The sequence below is a fragment of the Polypterus senegalus genome, chromosome 4 (genome assembly GCF_016835505.1).
Source record: "Polypterus senegalus isolate Bchr_013 chromosome 4, ASM1683550v1, whole genome shotgun sequence".
Lineage (NCBI taxonomy): Eukaryota > Metazoa > Chordata > Cladistia > Polypteriformes > Polypteridae > Polypterus > Polypterus senegalus.
In genome coordinates this window covers 111,001,341-111,026,351 of record NC_053157.1, presented here as the reverse complement: position 1 = coordinate 111,026,351, position 25,011 = coordinate 111,001,341, and the positions used below count along the sequence as shown (strand labels likewise).

The following is a 25,011-nucleotide window of genomic DNA, read 5'->3' as shown; positions in this document are numbered from 1 at the left end:
TGGTAGTGGTTCTTGTACAAGAACCCAGTTGGGACACGCACAGGGATGCTAAGGAGATGGAGTCTGGATGTGCAGTCCTGTAGTGGGGATTGAGGGTGCTGTCGGGGGAGGGCCATCCATTGTGTCTATGGCCCAGAAGTGCTTCCTCTACGAGACAGAATGGTACCAGAAGCATTTTTGGGTCAGGCTTAAAAAGGAGCCCACTGCCATACGTGGACAAGTCAGAATCAGGGGGCAGTGAGCAACACTCAGGGGAGAAGATAAGAAGCAATGGTGATTTATGGTAATTGTACTTGTATTCGTGGCTAATTGATGGTAAAAGGTTATGTGGTAAGGTCCTTAGGAAGGAATAGAAGTCCTTCATTTTATTCATAAACTGTGGTTTAGGGCTCTCTGGTGCCTCCTTGTGGTTACACCTTTAATATTGGAAAGCATCTTAGCATACAATATAGTTGTTTTTCCTTATGGTGCAAGTAACCCTGAACTGCAATAAAAAAAAAAAACTATGTAGACAATATGACCCAAACCAGGACAGCTTGGAGCCAAGACAAAAATAACTAAGGAAATTATTGATTAAATAAAAAATTGAAATGTACTTCACATCACCATTACAACCTGCATAGCGTCTGCATGATCTATTTCTTGACTACACATTGGTATTATTTCCAAACATCACTGTAAATGTACAATGGCAAAAAATATTTTGTTTATATTAAAAATAATTTCTGATCCTAATTTGTTAAGGGATTTAAGGCAGCCATGACAGTATGTAACCTCATAATACCCTCAGTGCCTCCTGGCAGGGACAAGACTGAAATTTACAAGTCAGATATTTATCTTATGCAGGTTTAAATATGACAGAGAAATAGTGTCAAGCAAGTTGTGATGGTGGTGTAATGGTAAAAGGTTACACATGCAACCCCAAATTGTATGAATAATGCCATACACAATATGACCCCAGCAGGAGCAGCTTTGTTTTATGCCGCTCAAGAGTTCTCAAGCACATAAGTCCCAAAGAGTTCCAAAAATGCCCACTAAAGGGGAAAATCCCATCCAAAAAAAAACTGGCTAGTAACACAGAGGGCCACTTGAAATAAAAAAAATGCATTCTTAACAAAATGCTCTGAAATAACATGAAGTTCCCTAAGCAAAAAAAACACAAAATGAGGAACTGCCTGAAAAGAAAAAAGCAATCCAAGTGGAACGAAGTCCCCATACAAAATCCAAGGCAAAGTCAAGAAATTGAGCACAGGTTCAAAATCCAGAGAATGACAAAAGCACAAGAAAACATTAAAAAAAATCCAAGAACTCAGCACAGCACATTCAGATAAACTGCCAGAAACTGTGGAAAGCCCTCACCCTTATAGGGCTGAAGGCAATCCCTGGCAGTGATGGGCAGGTGACCCCACCTACAAAACACATGGAACTAAGTTAATAACAGTTTTACCATAAACAAAAAAATAAGCAAAACAGACAAGTATATGAACCCCAGCCAGGGGAAGAAAACCTGCTTCAAACATAACACTCGGGGCCATGACAAAAATAGTGAGGGAAGTTCTTGATTAAAGAAAACATCACATACAGTGGTGTGAAAAACTATTTGCCCCTTCCTGATTTCTTATTCTTTTGCATGTTTGTCACACAAAATGTTTCTGATCATCAAACACATTTAACCATTAGTCAAATATAACATAAGTAAACACAAAATGCAGTTTTAAATGATGGTTTTATTATTTAGGGAGAAAAAATCCAAACCTACATGGCCCTGTGTGAAAAAGTAATTGCCCCTGAACCTAATAACTGGTTGGGCCACCCTTAGCAGCAATAACTGCAATCAAGCGTTTGCCATAACTTGCAGTGAGTCTTTTACAGCTCTGGAGGAATTTTGGCCCACTCATCTTTGCAGAATTGTTGTAATTCAGCTTTATTTGAGGGTTTTCTAGCATGAACCGCCTTTTTAAGGTCATGCCATAGCATCTCAATTGGATTCAGGTCAGGACTTTGACTAGGCCACTCCAAAGTCTTCATTTTGTTTTTCTTCAGCCATTCAGAGGTGGATTTGCTGGTGTGTTTTGGGTCATTGTCCTGTTGCAGCACCCAAGATCGCTTCAGCTTGAGTTGACGAACAGATGGCCGGACATTCTCCTTTAGGATTTTTTGGTAGACAGTAGAATTCATGGTTCCATCTATAACAGCAAGCCTTCCAGGTCCTGAAGCAGCAAAACAACCCCAGACCATCACACTACCACCACTATATTTTACTGTTGGTATGTTGTTCTTTTTCTGAAATGCTGTGTTCCTTTTACGCCAGATGTACGGGACATTTGCCTTCCAAAAGTTCAACTTTTGTCTCGTCAGTCCACAAGGTATTTTCCCAAAAGTCTTGGCAATCATTGAGATGTTTCTTAGCAAAATTGAGACGAGCCCTAATGTTCTTTTGCTTAACAGTGGTTTTGCGTCTTGGAAATCTGCCATGCAGGCAGTTTTGCCCAGTCTCTTTCTTATGGTGGAGTCGTGAACACTGACCTTAATTGAGGCAAGTGAGGCCTGCAGTTCTTTAGACGTTGTCCTGGGGTCTTTTGTGACCTCTTGGATGAGTCATCTCTGCGCTCTTGGGGTAATTTTGGTCGGCCGGCCACTCCTGAGAAGGTTCACCACTGTTCCTTGTTTTGCCATTTGTGGATAATGACTCTCACTGTGGTTCGCTGGAGTCCCAAAGCTTTAGAAATGGCTTTATAACCTTTACCAGACTGATAGATCTCAATTACTTCTGTTCTGTTTGTTCCTGAATTTCTTTGGATCTTGGCATGATGTCTAGCTTTTGAGGTGCTTTTGGTCTACTTCTCTGTGTCAGGCAGCTCCTATTGAAGTGATTTCTTGATTGAAACAGGTGTGGCAGTAATCAGGCCTGGGGTGGCTACGGAAATTGAACTCAGGTGTGATACACCACAGTTAGGTTATTTTTAACAAGGGGCAATTACTTTTCACACAGGGCCATGTAGGTTTGGATTTTTTTTCTGCCTAAATAATAAAAACCATCATTTAAAAACTGCATTTTGTGTTTACTTGTGTTATATTTGACTAATGGTTAAATGTGTTTGATGATCAGAAACATTTTGTGTGACAAACATGCAAAAGAATAAGAAATCAGGAAGGGGCAAATAGTTTTTCACACCACTGTATAATGGCTAGAAATCAATTCCGGATTTCGTGGTGTAAAGGCAAGCTTTACCTGTATGTCAAATTTCAAGTCTGTGGCTTAATGAAAACAAAGATGTGCATAAAGAACAAACAGACTGTAATTTACAGACATTTAAATTCTGGTATTCTTGATAGCATCTACCCAGCTTTATTTATGGGGAGGAAAGTGTGAACCTTTTGAAATTTCTACAATTCCCGCAAGAATGGATCTTAAAATGTTACCTAATCTTCATCTAATAATTGATGAAGGTCTAAATAAACACATATGAAATACAAGATTGTGTATTTGTATAATTTTGTTTATGAAATCACAAAGAACCCTAGAACGAAATACTAAGATCTGTATACGTTGCCTTGATTAGTATCAGTGTTCATAATTCGTCAATTTGAAAATCACTAGGGAAAAACAGACCAAAGGAACAGCAGCTACGTAAGTAAAAGCCATTGTTCACTAATGATAACATGAATGCTCACCTCAACTTTACCAAAATGCATGTAGATGAACATAAAGAGCTCTGAATTAAGGATCTATAAACAGTCAAAAGTGAAACTTTTTGATCAGTATGTCTGAAGAGAAACTGTTTTACAGAAAGAAAAATTGCTTGTTGGGGAACTAAACCAAAAACCCGAATTTCTTAGAAATTATTATTTGTTTGTTGAGAGATGTCAATTATTTCCTTTAGTTAAATTCATTGTTCAGACAGATGTGTGCCAGGTCAATGGTTGGTTTCTGCCATGCTTTCAGGGTTGATCAAATAGGGTCCACTCTCCTCTGACCTTATAACTGAAATAAGTGGGTTCAGAAAATGTATCAGCCGATAGCTAGTAATGTAATATACAGTAAACTGAAATGGCAATACTGATACACATTCGTAAAGCAAACAAGAAACATAAAATATACAAAAACAGAATATTCTGAAATAAGAATGTCATTTTGAAAAGTCGCTAAGGATGAGATGCCCTCAGCTTTAAGTTAAGAATTTTTTTACTAAACCAGACTTTAAATACCGACTTTCGTGTGAAAGAAGGAACGAGACTAAAGATTGATAGTAAAAAGGCTGCTCTCCAGTCTCTCGAGGGGTTAATATGGGATAAAAAGCACTCCCATGCATTCTAGAAGATGCACCTCCCCTTATTTGTAATGGTACAAACAGGATAAGGAAGCAGTTATTGTCTGTGAGTGTCACTTTCAGTTTGGCTACAGCTGTAAACGTGTAGGTGCTACCTCACACCTTCATATCAAGAATGCTCTGCACACGAGAAAGCTGAAGCGTGAAAAAGTCATTCACAACTGATATGGGGTGAACAGGTATGTTACTACTTAAAATGCATGCTACAGCATAACATAGCTAACAACTGAAATTTAATTTAGCTTTACGCCATACAGAGTATGAACAGCTGATCAAAGATTGTTTTATCAATCACAAAGTTATCGACCATACTGCCTTCGTAATTACAGCGTACAGCAGTGTTAAACACTTACGTCATTATTTGCTGCTTTTCAATTACATTATTCTTTGTGGTTGGTTATGTAAAGTCTTACATACGTCGAACAGATTTCACGATTTCGTTAACTCATCAGCCATAATAACTGAAAGACTATTTTTTTCAGACAACTTGCTAGCGCCGCTCTTCTCTTTTCGTTCTTTTCGCATTGTCGTTTCATTGGCGTGCCTTCCCTCACAGCAACTTGACCTTCTGTTATTGTCATTTTCATTGCTCCGCTCATATCTTCCGGCCACCCCTGCACAAGTGGGTGAGCCTTGACGAGTGGACTATCCTTCAAAGTTTTCTCCGTTCACCTTCTCGCGAGACTACGCAACACCGACGGGTCACATAAAATATTGCAGGAAAGGCGCGGGAGAGAGAGTTATGGCTTCTCGTGGCAAGAGAAAATCTAAGGAGCAGCAGCAGCAGCAGCAGGTAAAAGTTAAAGGCAGCGTGTGCTTTACGTAGAAGATGCAATGAGGCATTTTCTTGTGTAACAACGTCGTGGTTGGGTAATGGTAATACCGGCATATTTTTACAAGCTGTAATGACTGCGCCTCTGTAGGTAAACGACATGCAAGCCGCAAAGCAATATTAAGATGTTAAGTTTACCGGGTAGGAAACATTGCAAATCAGAAATCCTTTGCGAACATGTGTTTTTTTATTTTTAAATGTGCGCTTAAGGAAGAGAGCCCTTCATTTGTGCAATGGAGTAAATAAATACATTTTATGCGGATATATTTTCTTATTGTTTGAACTCTCCTCCCACCTTTGTATGGTATTAGCTGGCCAGCTGTGGCAATACAAGCTCATTTGGGACAAGCGTGGATTAGCGTTTGTTTACAAAGTTATTTTCCATCCATTAATTTGTGGAATTTTGCGTGCTGTTATTGTCTCTGACGTCTAACGGTGTACAGCAGAATAAAGTGAGTTCTTGGAAAGATGGGCATTGATTGCTTTTATTTAATTTTTTATATTGCGCTAGTTGTACGTTGATTTGATCATTTCGTCCATCTTCTCAGACAATCTTATTAACATTCAGTTTTGGTAAATATAAGTTATAGCACTGACATTGCAGACTATATATGTCTATTGACACATTTCGAAATATTTGCTTTCAATTTTTGTTATTAGAAATTGGAAGTTGCCAATGTGGACGTCAAAAAGGGCCGACAGTGTGATCCACCAGATGTGGCTGCGGAACTCCGACAGCAGGTGGAGCGCCTGTATCAGTTTGAAATGCCTGCGGATTTCTATCACTTCTGGGTTTTTTGCAAAAAACTGAATCCTCAGAAACCTTGTGGTAGGTGACTATTAACTAGGCGTTGGATTGCAGAAATTAGTAGTTCAGATGTAATATAATCGTGTATGTGGATGTATTTTGTTTTACTTACTGTCAAAATATACTTTCTTAGGCAGCATCCCATTGCAAAATATATGCACACATTGGGGCGGGGAAGGATTGAGAATGGATGATGTGTAGTAGTTTCAGTTCAGCCAAAGCCATAGCGAAGTGTACTTAATAACTGGATGAATTAGTTAACGGAGTATTGTGCAAAGTCAATCTCCAGTATGTTATGTCAGTATTTTAAGTTATTTGTACCAGAGTTGTACTGTATTGCTAATTCAGTTGAACCTACAGAACACATCTCTGAATTGTAACAGTGAATCGAACGCTCCATTTGGCTTCATTCCTCTACCAGTTGCTTCCAAGACGGGTGTACCTTATTAATACAAGCTGGTCAAGAAATGTGTGTGTGTGTGTGTATATATATATATATATATATATATATATATATATATATATATATATATATATATATATATATATATATATATATATATATATATATAAAAACACACTTGCATTTTTTTAAGTGCAGGATGCAAAATAAGTAGACAAATGATTGAAGTTGCCTTTTACTTTCCTGACTAGTCTATAGTGCAGCATCTCTTGTTTAAAAAAAAAAAAAAAGGGCAAGATTTATCTGCCTCAGAGCCAAAATCTTCTGTCTGTAGTTTGATAAAGACCTGCACTACATGTTTTATTCTCCTATTCATTCAGTTTCTTTTATTAGCCTATTTCATCCATTTCTGAGCAATTGTTTAAAAGGATTGAACAATTGATACAGTATGGAATAGTTTGGGTTTTTTTTTCCTCCCCCCGTGTTTGCAAAATGCAGAAATACACTAGTGTTTATGCAGATTCGTGAATTATTGGCAATGGCAAATGTATTACATTAGTATATTTAATGTGAGATTTTTCCAGAAATCGGTGCCTCTCCCAGGAGGAATTGTATTAGAAATGTAAATCTGCATCTTCCTGATGTAGACATTAGATCAGTTTGCCTGCTGCTTTTATTATTGTTGTTAATTGAATATTTCAAACACTTTCTGTAAATAAATTAAATGTAAATAAATGTGTTCTTTCTATATTTGTCTGCACTTTAAGGGCGGGGGGGTAGCAGTAGTAGTTGTGTCATGGGGCTACTTTATTCAGACAAGAGTGGCCATTTGTAAAGTGAAACACTTAATAGCTTAAGACAGTCTTACTTCAGACATTTTATACAATCAGACCTGAGGTAAGGTTTTTCCTGAAGTGTGAAATAATGTTCAAACTGAGTCTTTGATGAAGCAGAGTGATTACTTGGCTGTTTAGACAAGCAGGTACTATTTAGATATAAATTAAGTAGAATAATACATAGCACACTTTGTGTTTTCTATTTATTGATGCATCTGCAGAGTCTGTTAAAACACTGGTCACTCGTAATTGGTGAACATTCTTTTCTTTGAACTGGGGAAATTGGCAGCTGTTTAGCTTTCAAGGAAGTCCTGAGTATCTTCAAAAACCTATATGTAGAGTCTATAAGTAGAGTTTAATAAATGCTTAATACAAATGTTCCAAAAAATTAACTTGAATGTAGAAACCTACCAATTGCTAAGAATTATTTTTAAAACTGAACAGTGAAATTTAAGTTTTTTTTACTATTTAACTGTTTATTGTTTTTGGGAAAAATGGTCATTGATTGCATAGGCTTTATTAACTAAAGAAAATTTTTTTTTTAATTGGAAGTAATTTCCAACAGTTTTCCCTTCTCAGTTATTTATTTAAAACTTGGTGTTTTAGCTGTAAAATAGCCTGAAATGCTTTTAGTAAGAAATGTCACGTGTAATGGTCTTCCTTAGTGATTTTTGCTTCTTTACAGCCATCCATAATAAAGGGTTCCTAACTGCAAGCAGTAATGCAACACTTAATAGTAGCTAATTTGTTAATTATATATTGCTTGTTTTGAAATTTAAACAAAATTAAGTTCAGAGATCTTTAAAGTTCAAGGACATATACTGTATATATTTTAAAGTCAGGAAAAGTAATAACTGTTTTAATAATCTTTAATTTCTTAGAAAATACAATTATATAGATCTTATATGCCATGTTATGCAAGTTTATTTGCAGGATTCCCCTGAATTGTATATGGTATAGATATTGCAGTCTTGCAATCATAGTCTCGGTCATTCTTCCAGCTAATACATTGTGGATCCAAAAAAAGATCATGAAATAGTAGGAAAAGCCCAAGATGGATTGAAAAGCCATTCCTTTAAATATCAAATTTGAAGTGATAAAGCCAAGGAAACCTGTCTTATTAGCTATTTAATGAGTGACTATATATCTGGATTTTTGTTGGCTACTACACTTATTATTATTATATTAATATGTTAGATAGCTGTCTGAACAAGAGTGGGGGTCATTTTGGAAGCAGCAAAAATACTTTTAAAATAATGGTAAATGAGGATTTATCTTACATAGTGGAACAGATTATATACTGTATCCGCTAAATTTGTAATTTTTATTTGCAGATGCACTGAAGTCTAGCCTAGGCATCCAGCTGGTTGGTCCTTATGACATTTTAGCCGGAAAACACAAGTCTACAAAGAACGTTAAACCAAATTATTTTCTTCACTGGAGATACTTCTATGATCCACCTGAATTTCAAACATTTGCAGTAGAAAAAAATCCAACTCAGTTCCACTTAGGTTATTACAGGTAAATGTTTAATTGGTATTGAATGTGACCATATAAGCTTGTTCTTTTCTGTGGAAATGTGCACTTCTCTGTGTTCTTTATTTATCATTGGTAGTATTTTGTCAGTCAACCTTTATTTTATGTGCAAACTGTTTCACAGAACAGCATTATAAACAAATTACAAGAAAGTAATGTGAAGAGCCTTTTTAAGTCCATTGACCTATAGATAGATACTTTATTAATCCCAAGGGGAAATTCACATAATCCAGCAGCAGTATACTGATACAAAGAAACAATATTAAATTAAATAGTAATAAAAATGAAAAAAATTTAAAAAGCAGACAATAACTGAGTAATGTTAGCATTTACTCCCCCGGGTGGAATTGAAGAGTCGCATAGTGTGGGCGAGGTATGATCACCTCAGTCTGTCAGTGGAGCAGGACAGTGACAAAAGTCTGTCACTGAAGCTACTCCTCTGCCTTTACAAGCGACACAGTGCATAGATTCATTTTAACAACTGAAACTACTGTAGAGTTGTCAATTTTTGGTTAAGAACATTCTTAGTAAATAACTTTGTGTGTGTATAATACACACAGACACTTTCCAAAGATAAACAGAAGAAGCTATGCTCATCACTTTTTAAAGTGGATTTGTAATTAAATACATCTAGGTAACTAAATATTCCTTTAGGCCAGACAGCTGTTTATAAAAGGGTTGCTTTGCTTTTTATTAACACATAATTTCTAGCATTTCTATTTATTCAGTTGTATAACATGCCTTTCATCTGTAATTCAAACAAGAGAAATTAGTTACATTTAAGTTTAATATACATTCCATCTATTATGTCCTAACAAATATGTCAAATATTTGACAGGACATAGTTTAAAAAAAAAAAAAACATTTTAATGATGCCCAGAATAATTGTATAAATGGGGTTTGGTTTTCATCAGAGGGGCAGCTTTCATGTGTTCCCTTGCAATGCTCTGGTTTCTTAGTGATATATCAGACACAATGCAAGAATTTTTACTTGCTTCAGAGTGCTGCGATAATCTATCTGTTGCTGTTTATAGTAGAATTAAAAATCTTTCATGTTGTACACAATTGCATATGCTCTTAGATAACCCATATGATACCCTGTTTCATTTTTATGATGAAGTAAGAATAATTATAAACTAAAAACTTGTATATTAAGAGAAAAAAAACTGGCTATATATGATTTTAGTTGTTTGAATAGTGATGCTGTCTGCAATAAATTATATATATATATATATATATATATATATATATATATATATATCAGAAAATATAATATTGCAAAAATAACTATTTTTGTTATTCTTATAATAAAAGGGATTCTCCGGAAGAACTTCCTGCTTTTGTTGGTTCAAATGAAGCAAAAAAAGGCTGTTCTATATCCCAGATGGGTGGCAACATGTTTGTTGCAGTTAGGTAAGATGGCTTTTTATGTTTTACTATTAGAACCTTCCAAACAAAAAGAGACTTATCACTCTTATTTTGTGTGTTGCATAATCCATGATTAATAAAGTTGTTGCATTTATAAAGATGCTGAAATTGCACTCAAATCACCAAGGGGCTCATGCATAACGCCGTGCTTAGAATTCATACCCTAACCACCACTCCCCAACTCCTCCCAGAATTGCGCCTTTTTGAATATGCAAATCAACGTAAATAGTCCTGAAGCTCTGCGTTCTGTGAAAAGGCAACGGCAAAAGCATGGGAGGGGGAAATAGAATTTCAGTGAATACCTGTGTGTGTTAATCTCTCTCTTTCTCTTCCTCCGACAGGACACAGAATATATTACATTCATGATATTACAGCTCTCTGAATAATTTAAATACTGAGATGTATACTTGATATCACTTTCTTGATGATAGGAATTAAAGCATGTATTAAACGCGGGAACACGGTGGCGCAGTGATAGTGATGAGCCGGCGGCCTGTCCAGAGATTATTTCTCAAAAAGCAAGATGCTTGCTGTGCCGTGTGTGACCTTCGATGAAATAATTTATTGCAGCAGTACTGTCTCTTTCAAACGTAATAACCCCCCCAATTCCTGTCCTTCCTTTTCTTTCTCCAAATATCCAATCGCCACACACTCCGCTCTGTAATAGACGTTAAGCCATCTGTAAACTGAGATTCCCAGTTCTTCAAAACTTCTAAGGAAAGGAAATATCTTTGTAGTACATATTAAATTATTCTATCCATCTATCCTTCCCTTGTCACACCAGCCACAGCAAGAATACAGCGCGAGGCAGGGACAATCCTTGAACGGAGCTCCAGCTTCTCGCTAACGCTGCGACACCGTGTCCTCACACGTTTAATTATCAACAATATAGATTTAAATGAAGTTAGTTTTATCTGTATACTATAATAAACATATTTTGCTGCATTTCATCTTAGAAATTTTATCGTCATCATATGTAAATACGCGCTTTATAAAGTGGCTCAGGTTGTGCAATATTATAACTGTATAGCAAACAGTTCTACAAGGAGCACATGATGGACTAATTGATTGTGTTTATAGTTCTTGGGATGAAACTGTTTTTGAATCGTGAGGTCAGTACAGGAAAGGCTCTGAAGCGTTTGCCGTAAGAGAGCGTTTCAAATAGGCAGCATGGCTGAGGCAGCGTCTGCTAGATGCTATATACTGATAATTCTCTTTCTGATCAGCTGCTGTAGACCTGTGATTCCCCACTCAGATACAGTGATATACTCTCGAGTGGTGCAGTAAGAGTAACAACGCTAAAGCAGCTATGGTATTTGGAATAGTTTGGCCATTCCGTGGACCATTATACTGTTACAGGTTAATTTCAATCAGATGCCTTAAAACTAATAAACAATATGCGGTTAATTTCAGTATATATGATGAAGCCGTGTCAAGGATGTGGATCTAAAAAAGAAAGGGAAACCACACTGGAATGAAAGCACTGCTTTGACGCTGGGTGCCACCAGTTTGCAAAACTGAGCGTAGAACTTGCGTACGCCAGGGTTTGAGCTAGCGTGAAAATGTGCATGGCTTTACGCCAAGTTTAGGTTTTATACATCGCGATTTGAACGTGGAAACAAGAGTACGCAACATTTTTGTGCGTACGCACCATTTATGCATGAGGCCCCAGGATAGCAGTTTGTACATGTATTTGAATTTTCCTAATTGTTGTGATGTCTAACTTGTAATGAAACTAGAGGAAAGTTGTAAAGGAATGTAGAAATAAGTAAGGACAAATAATACTATACAACCTAGGTTAGTGTGGTTGACTTTTATCTCTAAATCTACTTTTTTACCACCAGATTATTGATATTGAAAAAACTTAAGGAATGCACTGACAAAAAAAAATCTGCTACCTTGCGCAATCTAGACGAGGAAATAGTGAAGACTGCTGAAATGTTGGGGTGTTCGTTAGAACAAAAATCCAGAGAAATAAAGGAAAGGGATAAAAAGGTAAAGTGTTTTTTTTTTTTTTTTATATAATTCTGAAAAATTCTGTTGTCTTCAACTTTATGTTCAGAAATGTAATTGGACTGTGTTCCTGTTACTTTTTTTACATTGCTTTATACAGTTAATTTCTGGGAAATATCCCATGTTAAAGTCCATTCCATTCTGAACTACTTTGAAGACAGTAGAATTAGTTTGAAATTATATTAACACTTCAGGCAATGTAGGGCAAAAAAACAACAGAAACTTAGTATTAATGCCACAGTCAATTTCATTTGGAACTGAAATATGTTTAAAGAGGCATGGCAGCTCAGTAATTTAATGTTTTGTGTGGACTGTGGGTTGTTTATAAGCCTTGGCTAATCTTTATGTAGAGGTACCTATACTTGAGAAATTTAATGTATAAAGCTATTAAAATGTCTTCATCTACTGTATGCTTGAGCTCTGTGTTTTAGTTAAATTCAGTGAAATGTCTGACTCTATATAACATATTTTAAAGGTTGTTTCCAAGACATTTCACGGAGCAGGTATAGTGGTTCCAGTAGATGAAAACGGTGTTGGTTACAGAGAACTTTCTGAATCAGATGGTAAGAGTATATTTTTTTCCCTGATATATGCCAGAGTTTTTATAGCATAACAATTTTGTGTGTAGTATTTTTATTTTGTGGAATTTGTGTCAAGATGCAGTAAACATAGTTACAGTTCAGAACCTGGCAATTAAGTAGGTTTTCATGTTTGCATTCCAAAAATGTGCATGTTAGTGTGATTAGATAGATTACCAGTGCTAAATTGGCCTTGTGAGAATGTGTCCTGTAAGGATGCTGCCTGGGTTAGTTATCCTGAATAGGAATAAGAGCGTTTGGAAAATAGATGGGAGAAATTAAATTTTAGATTATTTTTTATGGACTGTTACCTGTACAAATATCTCAATGTATTTATTTAAATTTTTATATCATAGGGCATAATTATTTTGTATTGTAGAGTGAATCTGGGTGGCTTTGATAGCAGTAATAACCTGAATTTGCTGCCCTACCTGTTTTAACTTTTGTTGGTATTGGCTCACTTTTGTGAGAAATTGATTTTGATTTCTTTTCCAAACATTCTTTGTCATATTTTGAGTTGACAGTTCATTTGCACACATTTAAGGACTATAAAGTTGGTCACTTAAACAAGATTAATAAAACATTGGCATTCATGAAATCTATCAGTTGCATTTTATGCTTGTTGCTGTTTTCTTGTGTTTTCCACAAGATCTTGATTTAATCGCTTTTTCTTGCATTATTCTTATTTTCCACATTGTTGTTCAATGTCTGTTAATGGACTGAAGATTTCTGCTGGAAGCAACCATATTGGCAATTTACTTTTTCTCTTTTTATGCTGCCCATGTTTTCAGCAAAACAGTGTCTTTTGCTTTTTGCCTTTTAATTGACCCTTTTGCTACACCACTGGGCTCACACTGTACATGACCAACTTTTGCCTTTTTCTGTGTTGAGCAATGGTAACATATTGAATGTTCGATCACATAAAAGTGACCAATCAGACACTTGCTTTGAATGTGCTCTACACATTTTTCTTTTAAAAGATTTTTTTTTATTTATTTATGTTGGATTGTATAGATTTATAATAATTAATTGGGATAGGGATAGGTGCTGGATAAAGGGTTGCTGTGAGTACCTGTCAGTGATCTGTTGTTGGTTTTTTTTAATATCTCACTTTCTTGTATATGTTAAGGCCCCTTTGCAAGCAGGGTCTAAGATTGTGCAGATTAGCAACCCCTAGCCACCTATGGTTGAACTGACCATAGCTACCTGCTAGAATGTGAGGTTAAACGGAAAGCTACCTGTTCAACTTGTTTATTACAAATCCAGTCTTTTTTTAGAGAAATGTGAATTCGAAAAAATAAAAAAACCTGCAGTATAGCCCAAATTTTTGCAGACAGATCAGACCCCTTGGTATTCTGAAATTGTTAAACCATTAATGTGCATCAAATCTTCTACTGTTGTTCGTGTACTAGCTAATACGTACAGATCCAGCACTGATGATTCCACTGACAGCATTTTTTTTTAACCACTTGCCATTGCTTACACTACAGGATGCCTGAAAATTCAAGTCCACATGTAGAAGGTATTCTTGGTTGTCTAAGCTGAATTTGAATTATTTGTTTGTGGATTGAGGATGGAAATCTGTACACAGTGATACTGGATTTGAATCTTTTGCAAAATGATTTTAAATAGTCATACAAAAATATTCTATATGAGATAGAATTTTATACTGTAGTCAATGTTCCATTAAGGCCAAGTCACATTACATGACTTTTCCAGCGATGTGTGTGGTGTGTTTTTTTACCTGTTAGCTCCGTTTAGCTGAGTTGCTCCTATGGTCACCCTTGATCCAATGGAACCTATGTAGATATTGCCTGGGGCAAGTGGCCCAAAAGTTGTTGGGACAATTGTTTCATTAATGAACTGTGGCTAAAACTGATTCTTGGTTTCAATCTATACATTGTATTGTATTCTGGAAGTAGGATGAGTTGTGGTATGAATCGTACTAGCAATGTGGTAGAACACCTAGGTATTATATACAAGGGATGAATAGTGGTAATAGGAAAAACTGTCATTCTGTAGGGTTTCAGGATTGGAACTAGGTGATGTAGGGTTCCAAGCTTTATTTTGTTTTTCCAATACATTTGAGAAGTTGCCAATTATTTCTATAACATTTTTGGTGCTTTGTATGTATCAATTTACATTTTTGGGTTTTGGTTCCATAGCTGGCCTTCTAGGTGTTTAGTGTTTTACTTATTTTACCTGTACTGCAAATGGGTGTAATTTTGTTTATTTTTTTCCCTCCTCCTACCAGCTAGTCTTAAAAAGATATGTCGAGTTATTGCTGAAGCACCAAATGATGATGAAAGAATTAAGGCATTTGCCCCAATTCAAGAAATGATCACTTATGTTCAGTTTGCCAATGATGAATGTGATTATGGAATGGGCTTCGAATTAGGAATCGATTTGTTCTGCTTTGGATCATATGTAAGTTTTTAACCATATCTTTATTTATAGAAAAAAAAAATGATCGTCTTCAATTTACATCATTCAGTGTTTTTGTATTCTAACTTATGGAATCATGCAGTGTGCATTTTAATACCCCCTGAAGATGTCAGTCTATACAGTAGTGCAGTCATGGGCACTGCAGTTTCACTGAGCCATGATCTAAATCCCCTTACCAGTTGTCTGCTAGTAATTTTGCATATTCTTCCTGCAACTGTTTTCCCCCCTCTTTATTTTGTCCTACACTGCTAAGTGTGGGAGCAGAACTTGCATTGACCTGGTGACCTATTCAGAACTGTTTAAATTGTCTCTGGCCCTTGCCACTTTGAATTTTGTGGTCTTTCCAAATACAGCATGTTCAAGAATAAATTCTTTTATGATGATAAAATGGCTTATCATCTGTAAGTCATTATTCAATTAATTTACAAAAGCTATCTAAACAAGCCTGGTGCATGGGTTGCATCAGAAATTAGCTACCTTTTTTAAAGTTAACCAACAGGCTAAAGCGCATAACAATTTTATATAAACGTATACAAAAGATTTATTCATGCTTCCTGGCAATGTGAATCAATTCTGTTTAGACTAAAGTTTCAGGTTGTCCTCCTTCATATGACTGCTTTGGTACAAAATGCAAGGTGTATGCTGCAGGAGTACTTTGAAATTGTATCTCCTGAACATTGCACTCTACTAATATTTAACTACTGTTATTTATTAGGCTTGAATCATGGTGAATATTTATACAATATTTTCATTTAGTTTTGTTGGACATTCTCCAAGTACCAAACTGTTTTCTTTGAAGGCACCAATCTTAATATGTAGTATGTAGCATATCATATGTTGTTTCTCCAAGACATGGCAAGAAAATAATTTGACACCAGTCATACTTTTACAACATAAAATCAAATTGTAGTTTAATCATGACACATACATTGGACAACCTCTAAACCATATACATGTACTAAATCCTAGCCCTTGTGACTGCTGTTCATTTAATATTTAAAATATCATTTGGGTAGTGTGGTCTTTGTACACTGAACTAGATTGAGTTAGAAAAATTGTTGGAGAAACATTTGAACAGATAATTCCAGGTTCTTTTGGAAATGTTGTTCTTGTTATGGTTTTTATATTGAATCTCATCCAGCAATCCACCAGAAAATTTGTGAATTCCTACTTTTAGTAAATTTGAAGTGTGTCAAGTAGCTACATTTTTTTTTTTCCCCTAGTTAGAACCATTTATAAAATGCTTCAAAAAGTGATCCTTCTTGCCAAATCCATGGCTGAACAGACCTGATATCAGCTGGATGTGTGGCTAATTTAAAGGTAATACATAAGTATGGGTGGTGATCAGTGATAAACCTCACTGAATCAATCTTAATTTTGTCAAATGTGGAAATGTTCTGGAATTTAGGTGATACGAGTTGAAGACAGTGGGGAAGGAGAAACTGTACTTGGACAGATTAATGTGGCAATAAGTGTGATCTGAGCTGTGTAGCTATAGTGCTAACCACTGCACTACTTGTTTAGATAAAGATTGGCATGGATTGGGCTGTGTTAATTCTGGAGCTCTCATTTAGAGAGAAGATTTTCATGGATAGAAGTTGGAGAAATGGTGGATTAACTGTGGTCACACACTAGACTCATGTCATAGTAATAAATCCTTTCCTATGTTTGACCTGTTCCTTGTGTTATGCAGCACACCTCTCCTCCAGCTTGCACTTTACTCAACACATCCTCTCTCCTTAGACAGCACATTAGTGTTCATTGGGGAAATATGCCAAAACTATTTTCACAAATTATGTGCTGTGACCGTGGCTGATGAATAGCTTTCTGTACATTTGCCTTGGAGCTGGCTTAGACAAACTGTTTTTTCCCCACCACCCCATGATACTTTGTGAAGCCAGTGTGACATCACAGAGCTGTACTGTTGTAGCCATGCATAGAACTTCCATGTTTAAGTGTTGCTGATCAATCCTCCAGCCTTCCGTCCCACATGTACGCCTCATCTCCTTTTGCCCCCCGTGCTGTTACTTCATTAATTCATTCATCCCAACAGTGGAATTGTGCTTGGACAATGAAATAACATTTTTATAATAGTGCAGTTTTTTGCACTGTTTTCCTTACAGTGCAGATCTTATTTTCGGCCAGAAAATTCATTCCGGCATGTTGGCAGATTCTTCCCTAGCCTTCAGGGACAATTAATACATCATTGCATCATTCCACTGATTTCAATACAACTCTGCATTTTGCAGATTTTGGCAAGGTTTGTCAAATTCATAACACATTGAACTCTTCATGTTAAAATTGTCTCTTTTTTTTTTTTAATAATTATCAATGTAAATAATGAACTGTTTGCATTAATGCTGTGCTTAAGTCATTTTTTTCTTTTCCACATTACATGTGGACTACTGTTCAATTGATATAAGATCTTGGTCAATTTCTAATTTCTTTTGAAATTCTCTTACTCTGGTCTGCTTCAGCCTTAATTTAAATGTTTTTCTCCCCTAGTATTTTCATAAAGTTATCGGGCAACTTCTTCCATTGGCTTACAATCTTCTCAAGAGAAATCTGTTTGCAGAAATTATTGAAGCACATTTAGCCAACCGGAATCTAGAGAATCTGGATCAGCTCTCTGTATGAAACAAGCATCCTGTGTCAAATTGTATGTATGTGTCATTTGTTTAGTCTGTTTTTTTATATAAATAAAATATTTTGAAATAATCTTTTTACAATGTTTTCATTTATTGAGCATGCAAACACAGTATATCCATGCCATAGGTTTTGTTTGGTGGTTAAAGGAAAATCAGGCTTCAGCACAAGGTTTCTAACTAACTCCCATGATACCAGATCTCTGGGTAAGTGAAGGTATAGAATGTGTATTAAGGGATGCTGTGGGTACTTACTTGTAAATGTCTAGGCTTGTTAATCGAAGTGCTGTTCCTAGTTGCCCTAACAATATAAAAAAAAAAAACCCTCTCCCTACAAGATTCAGCTGACTTGCCTTTTAGTATGGGGTTTCAAACAAATTCAATAAACTGGTCATCTTCACTGCTGGTAAATGCTCAAAAACACATTTGCAAACAGATAGTTTACTAGCTTGCCTAGCATTATAAGTGTTTAAGCTGCCAGGTATGTTCAGCAGAAGATTCAGTAATTGGAAGACTGTCCATAAACTGACTTTTGAGGTGACCTGCCCATTAGCTGGCACCTAACTGAACAAACTCAGTAACGTGTATGGTTAACTTGATTACACCTTTATGCTATTCAGACAGCAAAGGAAACCTGGAGGTTCACCTGTTTCTGCAACTGCATGCATCGTTTTCTCTATGTAATCCATAGCTAAAAGAAAATAATACAAGGACAAGCCTTAATTATTAAACACTATGCAGTAAAGTGTAGCACAGAGCTAGACTAGGATTTTGGAAAGCAGCACTGTGTTACCAGTGAGGGTTTAACAGCCATAGGAAGGCATAGCTTACAAGAAGAAACCACTCCTGAATGTTGAAACCTTGATATGAACAATGAAGACTATACATAGTCTTATTTGACCAGTGCTCACAGTTCACATGTCACTGCTGCCTCTAAAACAAAGCACACACTGTTCATAATGTTGTAACACATAGTTCTAAATATCACATTTCTCTATAGTTGTAATATAAACAAAGATGATGCAGTATAGTTTGAAAATTAAATAGGCTTTATTGTAAAAGAAAAATGGTGATAACAGTGCACAAAACATCTAGAAAAGTACTATTTAAATAGGCTACTTGCAGGAATAATACAAAAAGAGTGTTTCTGTACATTCACAACACCAGCCAAGATAATGTGCAATGCTGATGTAATCACGGGTTAAAAATTAATTCAAATAATAATAAAAAAAAACAAACCTGCAAGTAAGTTAAACATTTACCAAAAGTGCCTTTCATCAGTAGTATGCTTTTGTGCATGTGAAAATTGAATGTTTTAAATTCAGTTATGGACACATTTGTTGCCCGCCAGCATTTTGCATGTAGTATTGAGCAAGCAAGCTTGTAAACAAGGGAGAACCTATACAGCAGTTCACAGACAAATCAAAAACATTAACTTACCCAATTTTTTTTATCTTATGTATTCACTTGACAGCTGCTGGCTCATTCAGTTCCCAAGCCACACAGTATAGCTGGCCAGGAAGACCTGCTGATGGATACTGGTATTTCGGCAATGACCTCTGCCCAGATGGTTAGGACCCTTGAAGGAATTGCTAATTTGATTTGGCAGGGACAAGGGAAACAAGAATCCAAAAAACTATGCACCTGTGGCATTTACTTGCCGCTTTTGAGCAGAAAGGCATGGTTGATTTTTATGAGTGAAAGGCTGGTAAGGTTTAAACCCCAAAAAATCATGCAATGTTAAAGCTACATTAAATGTCAATATTAAATGTCCATATTTCCAGTTCTTGTAATGAATCTATTATAAAAGCTGGTGGTCAGGGGTGTACCCAAAGAGTCAACAGAAGGCATGTTAAGAGCTGTAAGCATTACTAAACATCTCCATGTTTAAGGTCTAAATTCAGCCGCATGATTTTGTCAGTCATGATCTTTTAGCTGTGTTCTCAAATTATTCTCTCACCCAAGAAAAATCCAAAACAGACCACACAAAAAAAGACTCTTGACATGTTACCTGAATTCATTTTGTACAGCTGGGATTTTGTGTTTTTAAATTAAAGGGGAGATATATGAGCATTGATTTAAAAAATGGTATTTTTGCGCTATTTCTGGCTCAAAAACTTAACATTTGTTTTATACAAGTGAAGCCATCAAAGTAATCATGACTTTGGAAAGTCTCCATAATGTGCACTTCTACCATAATAACAAATTTTAACAATAAAGCGCACATCAAGAACACTATTAGATACAATATTAGGCAGCTTACTCTCAATGCAGAACACTTGCAACTACTGCACATGGAGCAGTCTGTATAGAAGGTGCTGAGCGAGGTCTATGAAGATCAAAATCCTTTGGATCCACTGCATGGGCACCTGGCTTTATTTTGCATAAGCTCAAATCTCAGATATTCAAAGAATCCTGGGATTCAAAAAAATGTGAACAGATAAATTGATGAAGATTCCTGATAAATTAGCTAGCCAGGAATACTACTGAAATCAGCGCTGCTAAATTACTCCAAGGACTCATTCATTATGGCTCAGTATTAAACATGAATATTATCAAGTCAGAATAAAAGATTAAAACCAACACCTGGATACCCGCTCAGTGTTTACCACCCTGCTGCCATGCTCCATAAGGGGATACACCCACCAAATAATCCGTGAAGAAGAAAGAACAGTAATGCTCATGAGAGTTGTATTTTGCTTTAGTGTGCACGTTTGCCTAAATTCAATAAATGATTACTTGCAAAAGAAAGAAAATGCAAGTTAGTGCAATTTTCCAGTTTTATTCCCCACAATCAAATAAATATCTTGTAATCCAGAGTGTCACCTTTACCTACTGGACTTACTAGCCTCCATTTTGATCTAGATATACAGAAGGGAGTGAGGGACTTCCACATGCGAGCTGACAGAAGCTTCTAGTAAGTTGTGCTGTCAAACCAAATTCTGGCAGATTATGAATCGGCCTCTTTAAAACACGGCATAAAACACTAGCACTTAACTCTAAAAGCTTTCAAATTATACAATAAACATTTGCAGTGGTATACAGAAAGGTTTTTTTCCTTCTAATTTGTAAAACAGCAGCTCAATGCGAGAAATGGCTTGCTCAGTGGCACACCGTACTCGGCAATCCTAAACTGGTTCAATATCTGAAAAGGGAGGAAAAAAATACCAAACGCACACTCTGGATGGAATGTAGAAATGATCAGGGACATGTATCTGATACAGTAAGTAAACTCTGTTCAACAGAACAGCACCCGGTGATCTCCCAAAGGCAAGTCCTGTGCCTTGGTGTATTCAGAATTTGAACGCTTTAACCTGAGTCTTTGCGCCACCGAGGCTTGTTCTCTTTCACGGCATCCATTATTATATCTTGGTAGTCTGAACTGGGTAACACCAAACCAATCAGCCTGAAGATGAGAGCTTGTAGGCAAAGGGCAAGAAATAGTGAAGTGCCCCCCCACCCACCGTCTGTCTCCCTCTCCCAGCTCCCTTAATGGAAGCAGCAGCCCGTGCAAACAAAGTTGCTGAATTCTCTAATGTCGTCCTATGTCACTGATAAAAGCTCCTTTGGAGGAGTCCAAGGTCAAAGGGTGGTGCTGTTTAGCAACTGGACTTCCTCTTCACTCTCCTCTCTCTGGATGAAAATGGCATCTAGTTGAACATGATTGACTCTGGGTCGAGGTTTGCCATCTGGGCCATATGACGGAGGATGTCTTTTTTTGTGATGACACCAAGGAGGCGCCTGAAATAAAAAACATTACAGGATAGAAAATCAACATCTTAAAACAAACAAAAAACAAACAAGAAAAGAAGACCCCAATGGGTGCACTTGAGTTAAAGCAAGGTGATCTTTTTGTTAGCACATCCAAGAGACACACAACCTTCGTATAGAATGTTAACAAAAAAACATTGTTTAGGAAAGGAGGAGAAATTAGGTGCAAACATCACAAAAGGTCTGGTGTAAGTTTTGCTGTATAAATTTTCTCCCGACAGAAAATTATTCTTCAAAGTTAGTTAAAGTGATGTGCCATATTTTGACATGAAGACCTCTGCACTGTCATGAAAGGTTAGCAAAGAGCTACAAAGAGTAAGGCATGTTAATCACCTTTTTATTGGCAACTTGATGGCAAAAAAAAATCTAACCATACTTGTTTAGTTATTGGATTTTGAAAATTTTTTCTTTTACGCTTTTAAGAATCAATCAGCTACTGCTTGGAGCCTTACTCAGACAATGACAATGGCTCCACCCTTCCAATGTCTAATGTCTGAGACCTTTCACGAAAATGCAGATTTTCTCCATCAGACCCTTAAACATTGCATTTGGACGAGGTGGTGTTAGTAATTCAACATGAAAGAGATACTGGAACAGGACATTAATGATTGAGGAAAGACATGGAAAAAAGGAGACAGGAACTGGCAGTCGTAGCTGCACAAACTAGCAGAGCAGGAAGCAAGAAACGCTTGTGAAATGCTGCAGAGCTGCCACGGGTTGGAGCCTTGTGTCATGCTGCAGCCATGTCTATGTGCATATACATGAGAGGAGTGCTATTTATTCTACACCTGCAACGGACACACATAATACCAGACATTGTTTTGTATTCTGCTTGGCTAGGCAAGTTGAGGATCTTCGTATTTGAATTGCAGCAACCTGAGTGGAGGTGACAAGAATGTATGTCCAATTAAATTGTTAAAATCAACTGAAGCATCATTACTGAAAGACAAACAGAGAGGCAATATCATTCTAAACAAAAACAAGGAACATACAAATAAGCAGAATCTATTCAACTAACCAGACAAGAGATGGCTCATGATACTAAATGTGTGCTACTGTGAAGTATATATGAAGCGTAGCAAACTACTGTGTGTACAAAAAAATGGGCAGAAGAAAGAACACCACGCAATAAAGAGCAGCAGAAATTCCAAGGTGGTCCCACAGGCTCTACAAGCTTAGAGGTTAGTGACCTTAAAGCTTACCGGAGGAAATACAATTTGTACAAAAAAATATACTAAGATCCAATAAAGGTTTGTTAAGATAACAGGTGTTTAGGTGGTGAGATCAGAGCTTGTACAGGAAAGAATAAAGCATCTGATGCTCTTCTAGCAAACATTTCAACGTTCAGAAAGCAGGAGAGGCAACTCTTTAAACTACAACAGATTAGGGAGAAGTACTGGACTGAGCTTGGAAAACAGCAAGCTCTCAAGTGAATTACTGTGCTGCATATGTCTTGGAATGGGGTTTGTGTTCTTATCCCCTTGTAGATTCTGTTGTTTTCTTAAGAATCCATTTAGGCTTTGTGCCAAATTTATGTATCCTTTAAAGGGGAAAATGGGAATGGGATGGAACTTTTTTGGAACAGTTGGAAATGGGATATACAGTAACTTTGTCAAGAGTGTGAGGAAGTTGGATAGAACCTCATCGGGAGCAATTATTAGCTGAACCAAAAGCAAAAATCTGCACTGGGCAGCTTTCTAGACAGAAGAGTCTCAATTTTTTGTGTTTAAGGGGAAAGATAAATATAAAAAGGGCACATGGCAAAGCCACTAAAAATCACAGAGTAAGCAAGTATAATGAATGTCAGATGGCACTAAAAATAATTTGCTTTTCAATAAAACACATGGCCAAAGAATAGCAAATTTCACAATAATATTAGGGAGCATTTTTCATCACAGAAAGGTCTAGATACAGTGTATATATATATATATATATATATATATATATATACACACACACACACACACACACACACACACATACATCCACATATATCTACATATATACACACATATATATGGTTGAAATAGTTTTTACTGTCAAATAATGCAAAGAGTACGTGACACGTGTTTCGTCCTAATTCTGGGCTCATCAGGCGTACACACTCACTGCAGTCCCTCTCAGGAATCAAACCTCGGGCGTCAGCATCAGAGGTGAAGCCTCTCACGTTGCGCCATGGCATTTGTTTCGTTTATTTGACAGTATGTAGATCAGGGTAATTACATTCAAGGCATTCATAGTCTGAATCACAATCCGATTGTATGAGTGGTTACCTACCAGGTAACGCTTGTGTTTGGTCAACAAGTCGGCTAACGTCCGCCACGGTGCCCTCTTTCAGTTGTGAGAAGCAGATCATAGAATGGTTGAAATAGTTTCTACTGTAAAATAATGCAAAAGAATACGTGACACGTGTCTCGCCCTAATTCTGGGCTCATCAGGCGTACACACTCACTGCACTCCCTCTCGGGAATTGAACCTCAGGCGTCAGCAGCTAAGCCTCTTAAGTTGCGCCACGGCGTGTGGTTTGTTTATTTCACAGTATGTAGATCGAGGTATATATGATTATATGTATATATGATCACCTCGATAGACATGTTAATGGGAGTACAGTTGGAATGATAACAGAAATGGGTACCTGAACAATGTAAAGTAAGTCTAAAATACCTACACAATAACTATAATCGTAATAAATGAACAATAAAACAGCGGAGAAGCAGTGGATTAAATTAAAAGGCTGTAGTTATCAGCAGGCAGACGTGAATCCTGTGGCGTAGCAAGGAAGGGAATGTAGAGACCGGAGCGACGGACGGCCTTATATAGGCAGGCAGCCAACAACGTATGGCACACGGTGACCGAGCTGCAGGCTATGGACGTATATATGAACGTAAGTAGGAATCAGTTAGCGTTGGGAACCCGCATACCAAATTTCTTGAAGATGGGCCCATAAGTAACAAAGACCGTTGAAAAGTTCAATATGGTGACCGACAGTGGCATCATACCACCGAAATAAGTACATACATTGGTTTCGGTTAGCGCAGGGAAGCCACCTACCACATTTTGTGAAGATGGGGCCATAAATAAGAAAGTTCAACATGGCGAACGTTGTCAACCGTTATGACTGTTACACGTAGAATTTCAAAATGAAACCTGCTTAACTTTTATAAGTAAGCTGTAAGGAATGAGCCTGCCAAATTTCAGCCTTCTACCTACATGGCAAGTTGGAGAATTAGTGACGTTGGAAAGTTCAATATGGCGGCTGACAGTGGTGTCATACCACCGAAATAAGTACATACATTAGTTTCGGGTAGCGCTGGGAAGCCGCTACCCAATTTCGTGAAGATGGGGTCAGCCTTCTACCTACACGGGAAGTTGAAGTATTAGTGAC

General features: G+C 36.8%; 2 protein-coding genes across 9 annotated transcripts in view; one reads left to right on the top strand and one right to left on the bottom strand.

Moving 5' to 3' along the window:
* The first annotated feature begins 4,368 nt into the window (after nucleotides 1-4,368).
* Nucleotides 4,369-17,928, top strand: LOC120527579 (histone PARylation factor 1). 2 transcript variants are annotated; one of them, XM_039751157.1, is made up of 8 exons: nucleotides 4,369-4,510; nucleotides 5,824-5,992; nucleotides 8,545-8,731; nucleotides 10,061-10,159; nucleotides 12,019-12,169; nucleotides 12,663-12,750; nucleotides 15,020-15,192; nucleotides 17,716-17,928. In XM_039751157.1, the coding sequence occupies exons 2-8, from the start codon at nucleotides 5,929-5,931 to the stop codon at nucleotides 17,845-17,847; spliced, it is 894 nt and encodes a 297-aa protein (XP_039607091.1). In that variant the 5' UTR covers nucleotides 4,369-4,510; nucleotides 5,824-5,928; the 3' UTR covers nucleotides 17,848-17,928. The 2 variants fall into 2 exon arrangements, with proteins under 2 accessions (XP_039607091.1, XP_039607090.1); XM_039751156.1 differs by lacking the exon at nucleotides 4,369-4,510 and adding an exon at nucleotides 4,960-5,124.
* Nucleotides 17,929-18,883: 955 nt separating this feature from the next.
* LOC120527578 (H(+)/Cl(-) exchange transporter 3) overlaps nucleotides 18,884-25,011 on the bottom strand; it is a 197,754-nt gene continuing 191,626 nt past the window's right edge. For 6 of the 7 annotated variants that reach the window (XM_039751149.1, XM_039751152.1, XM_039751153.1 and 3 more), the window contains one exon: nucleotides 18,884-21,596. In XM_039751149.1, the coding sequence (XP_039607083.1) occupies nucleotides 21,438-21,596 (159 nt within the window). In that variant the 3' untranslated portion in view covers nucleotides 18,884-21,437. The other variant, XM_039751150.1, reaches the window with a different exon arrangement.

Coding starts and splice junctions, on each gene's coding strand:
- LOC120527579 (XM_039751156.1), top strand. CDS start 5,074: ATGGCTTCTCGTGGCAAGAGAAAATCTAAGGAGCAGCAGCAGCAGCAG. Junction 12,170..12,662: donor TAAAGGAAAGGGATAAAAAG/GTAAAGTGTTTT, acceptor CATATTTTAAAG/GTTGTTTCCAAGACATTTCA. Junction 12,751..15,019: donor AGAACTTTCTGAATCAGATG/GTAAGAGTATAT, acceptor TCCTCCTACCAG/CTAGTCTTAAAAAGATATGT.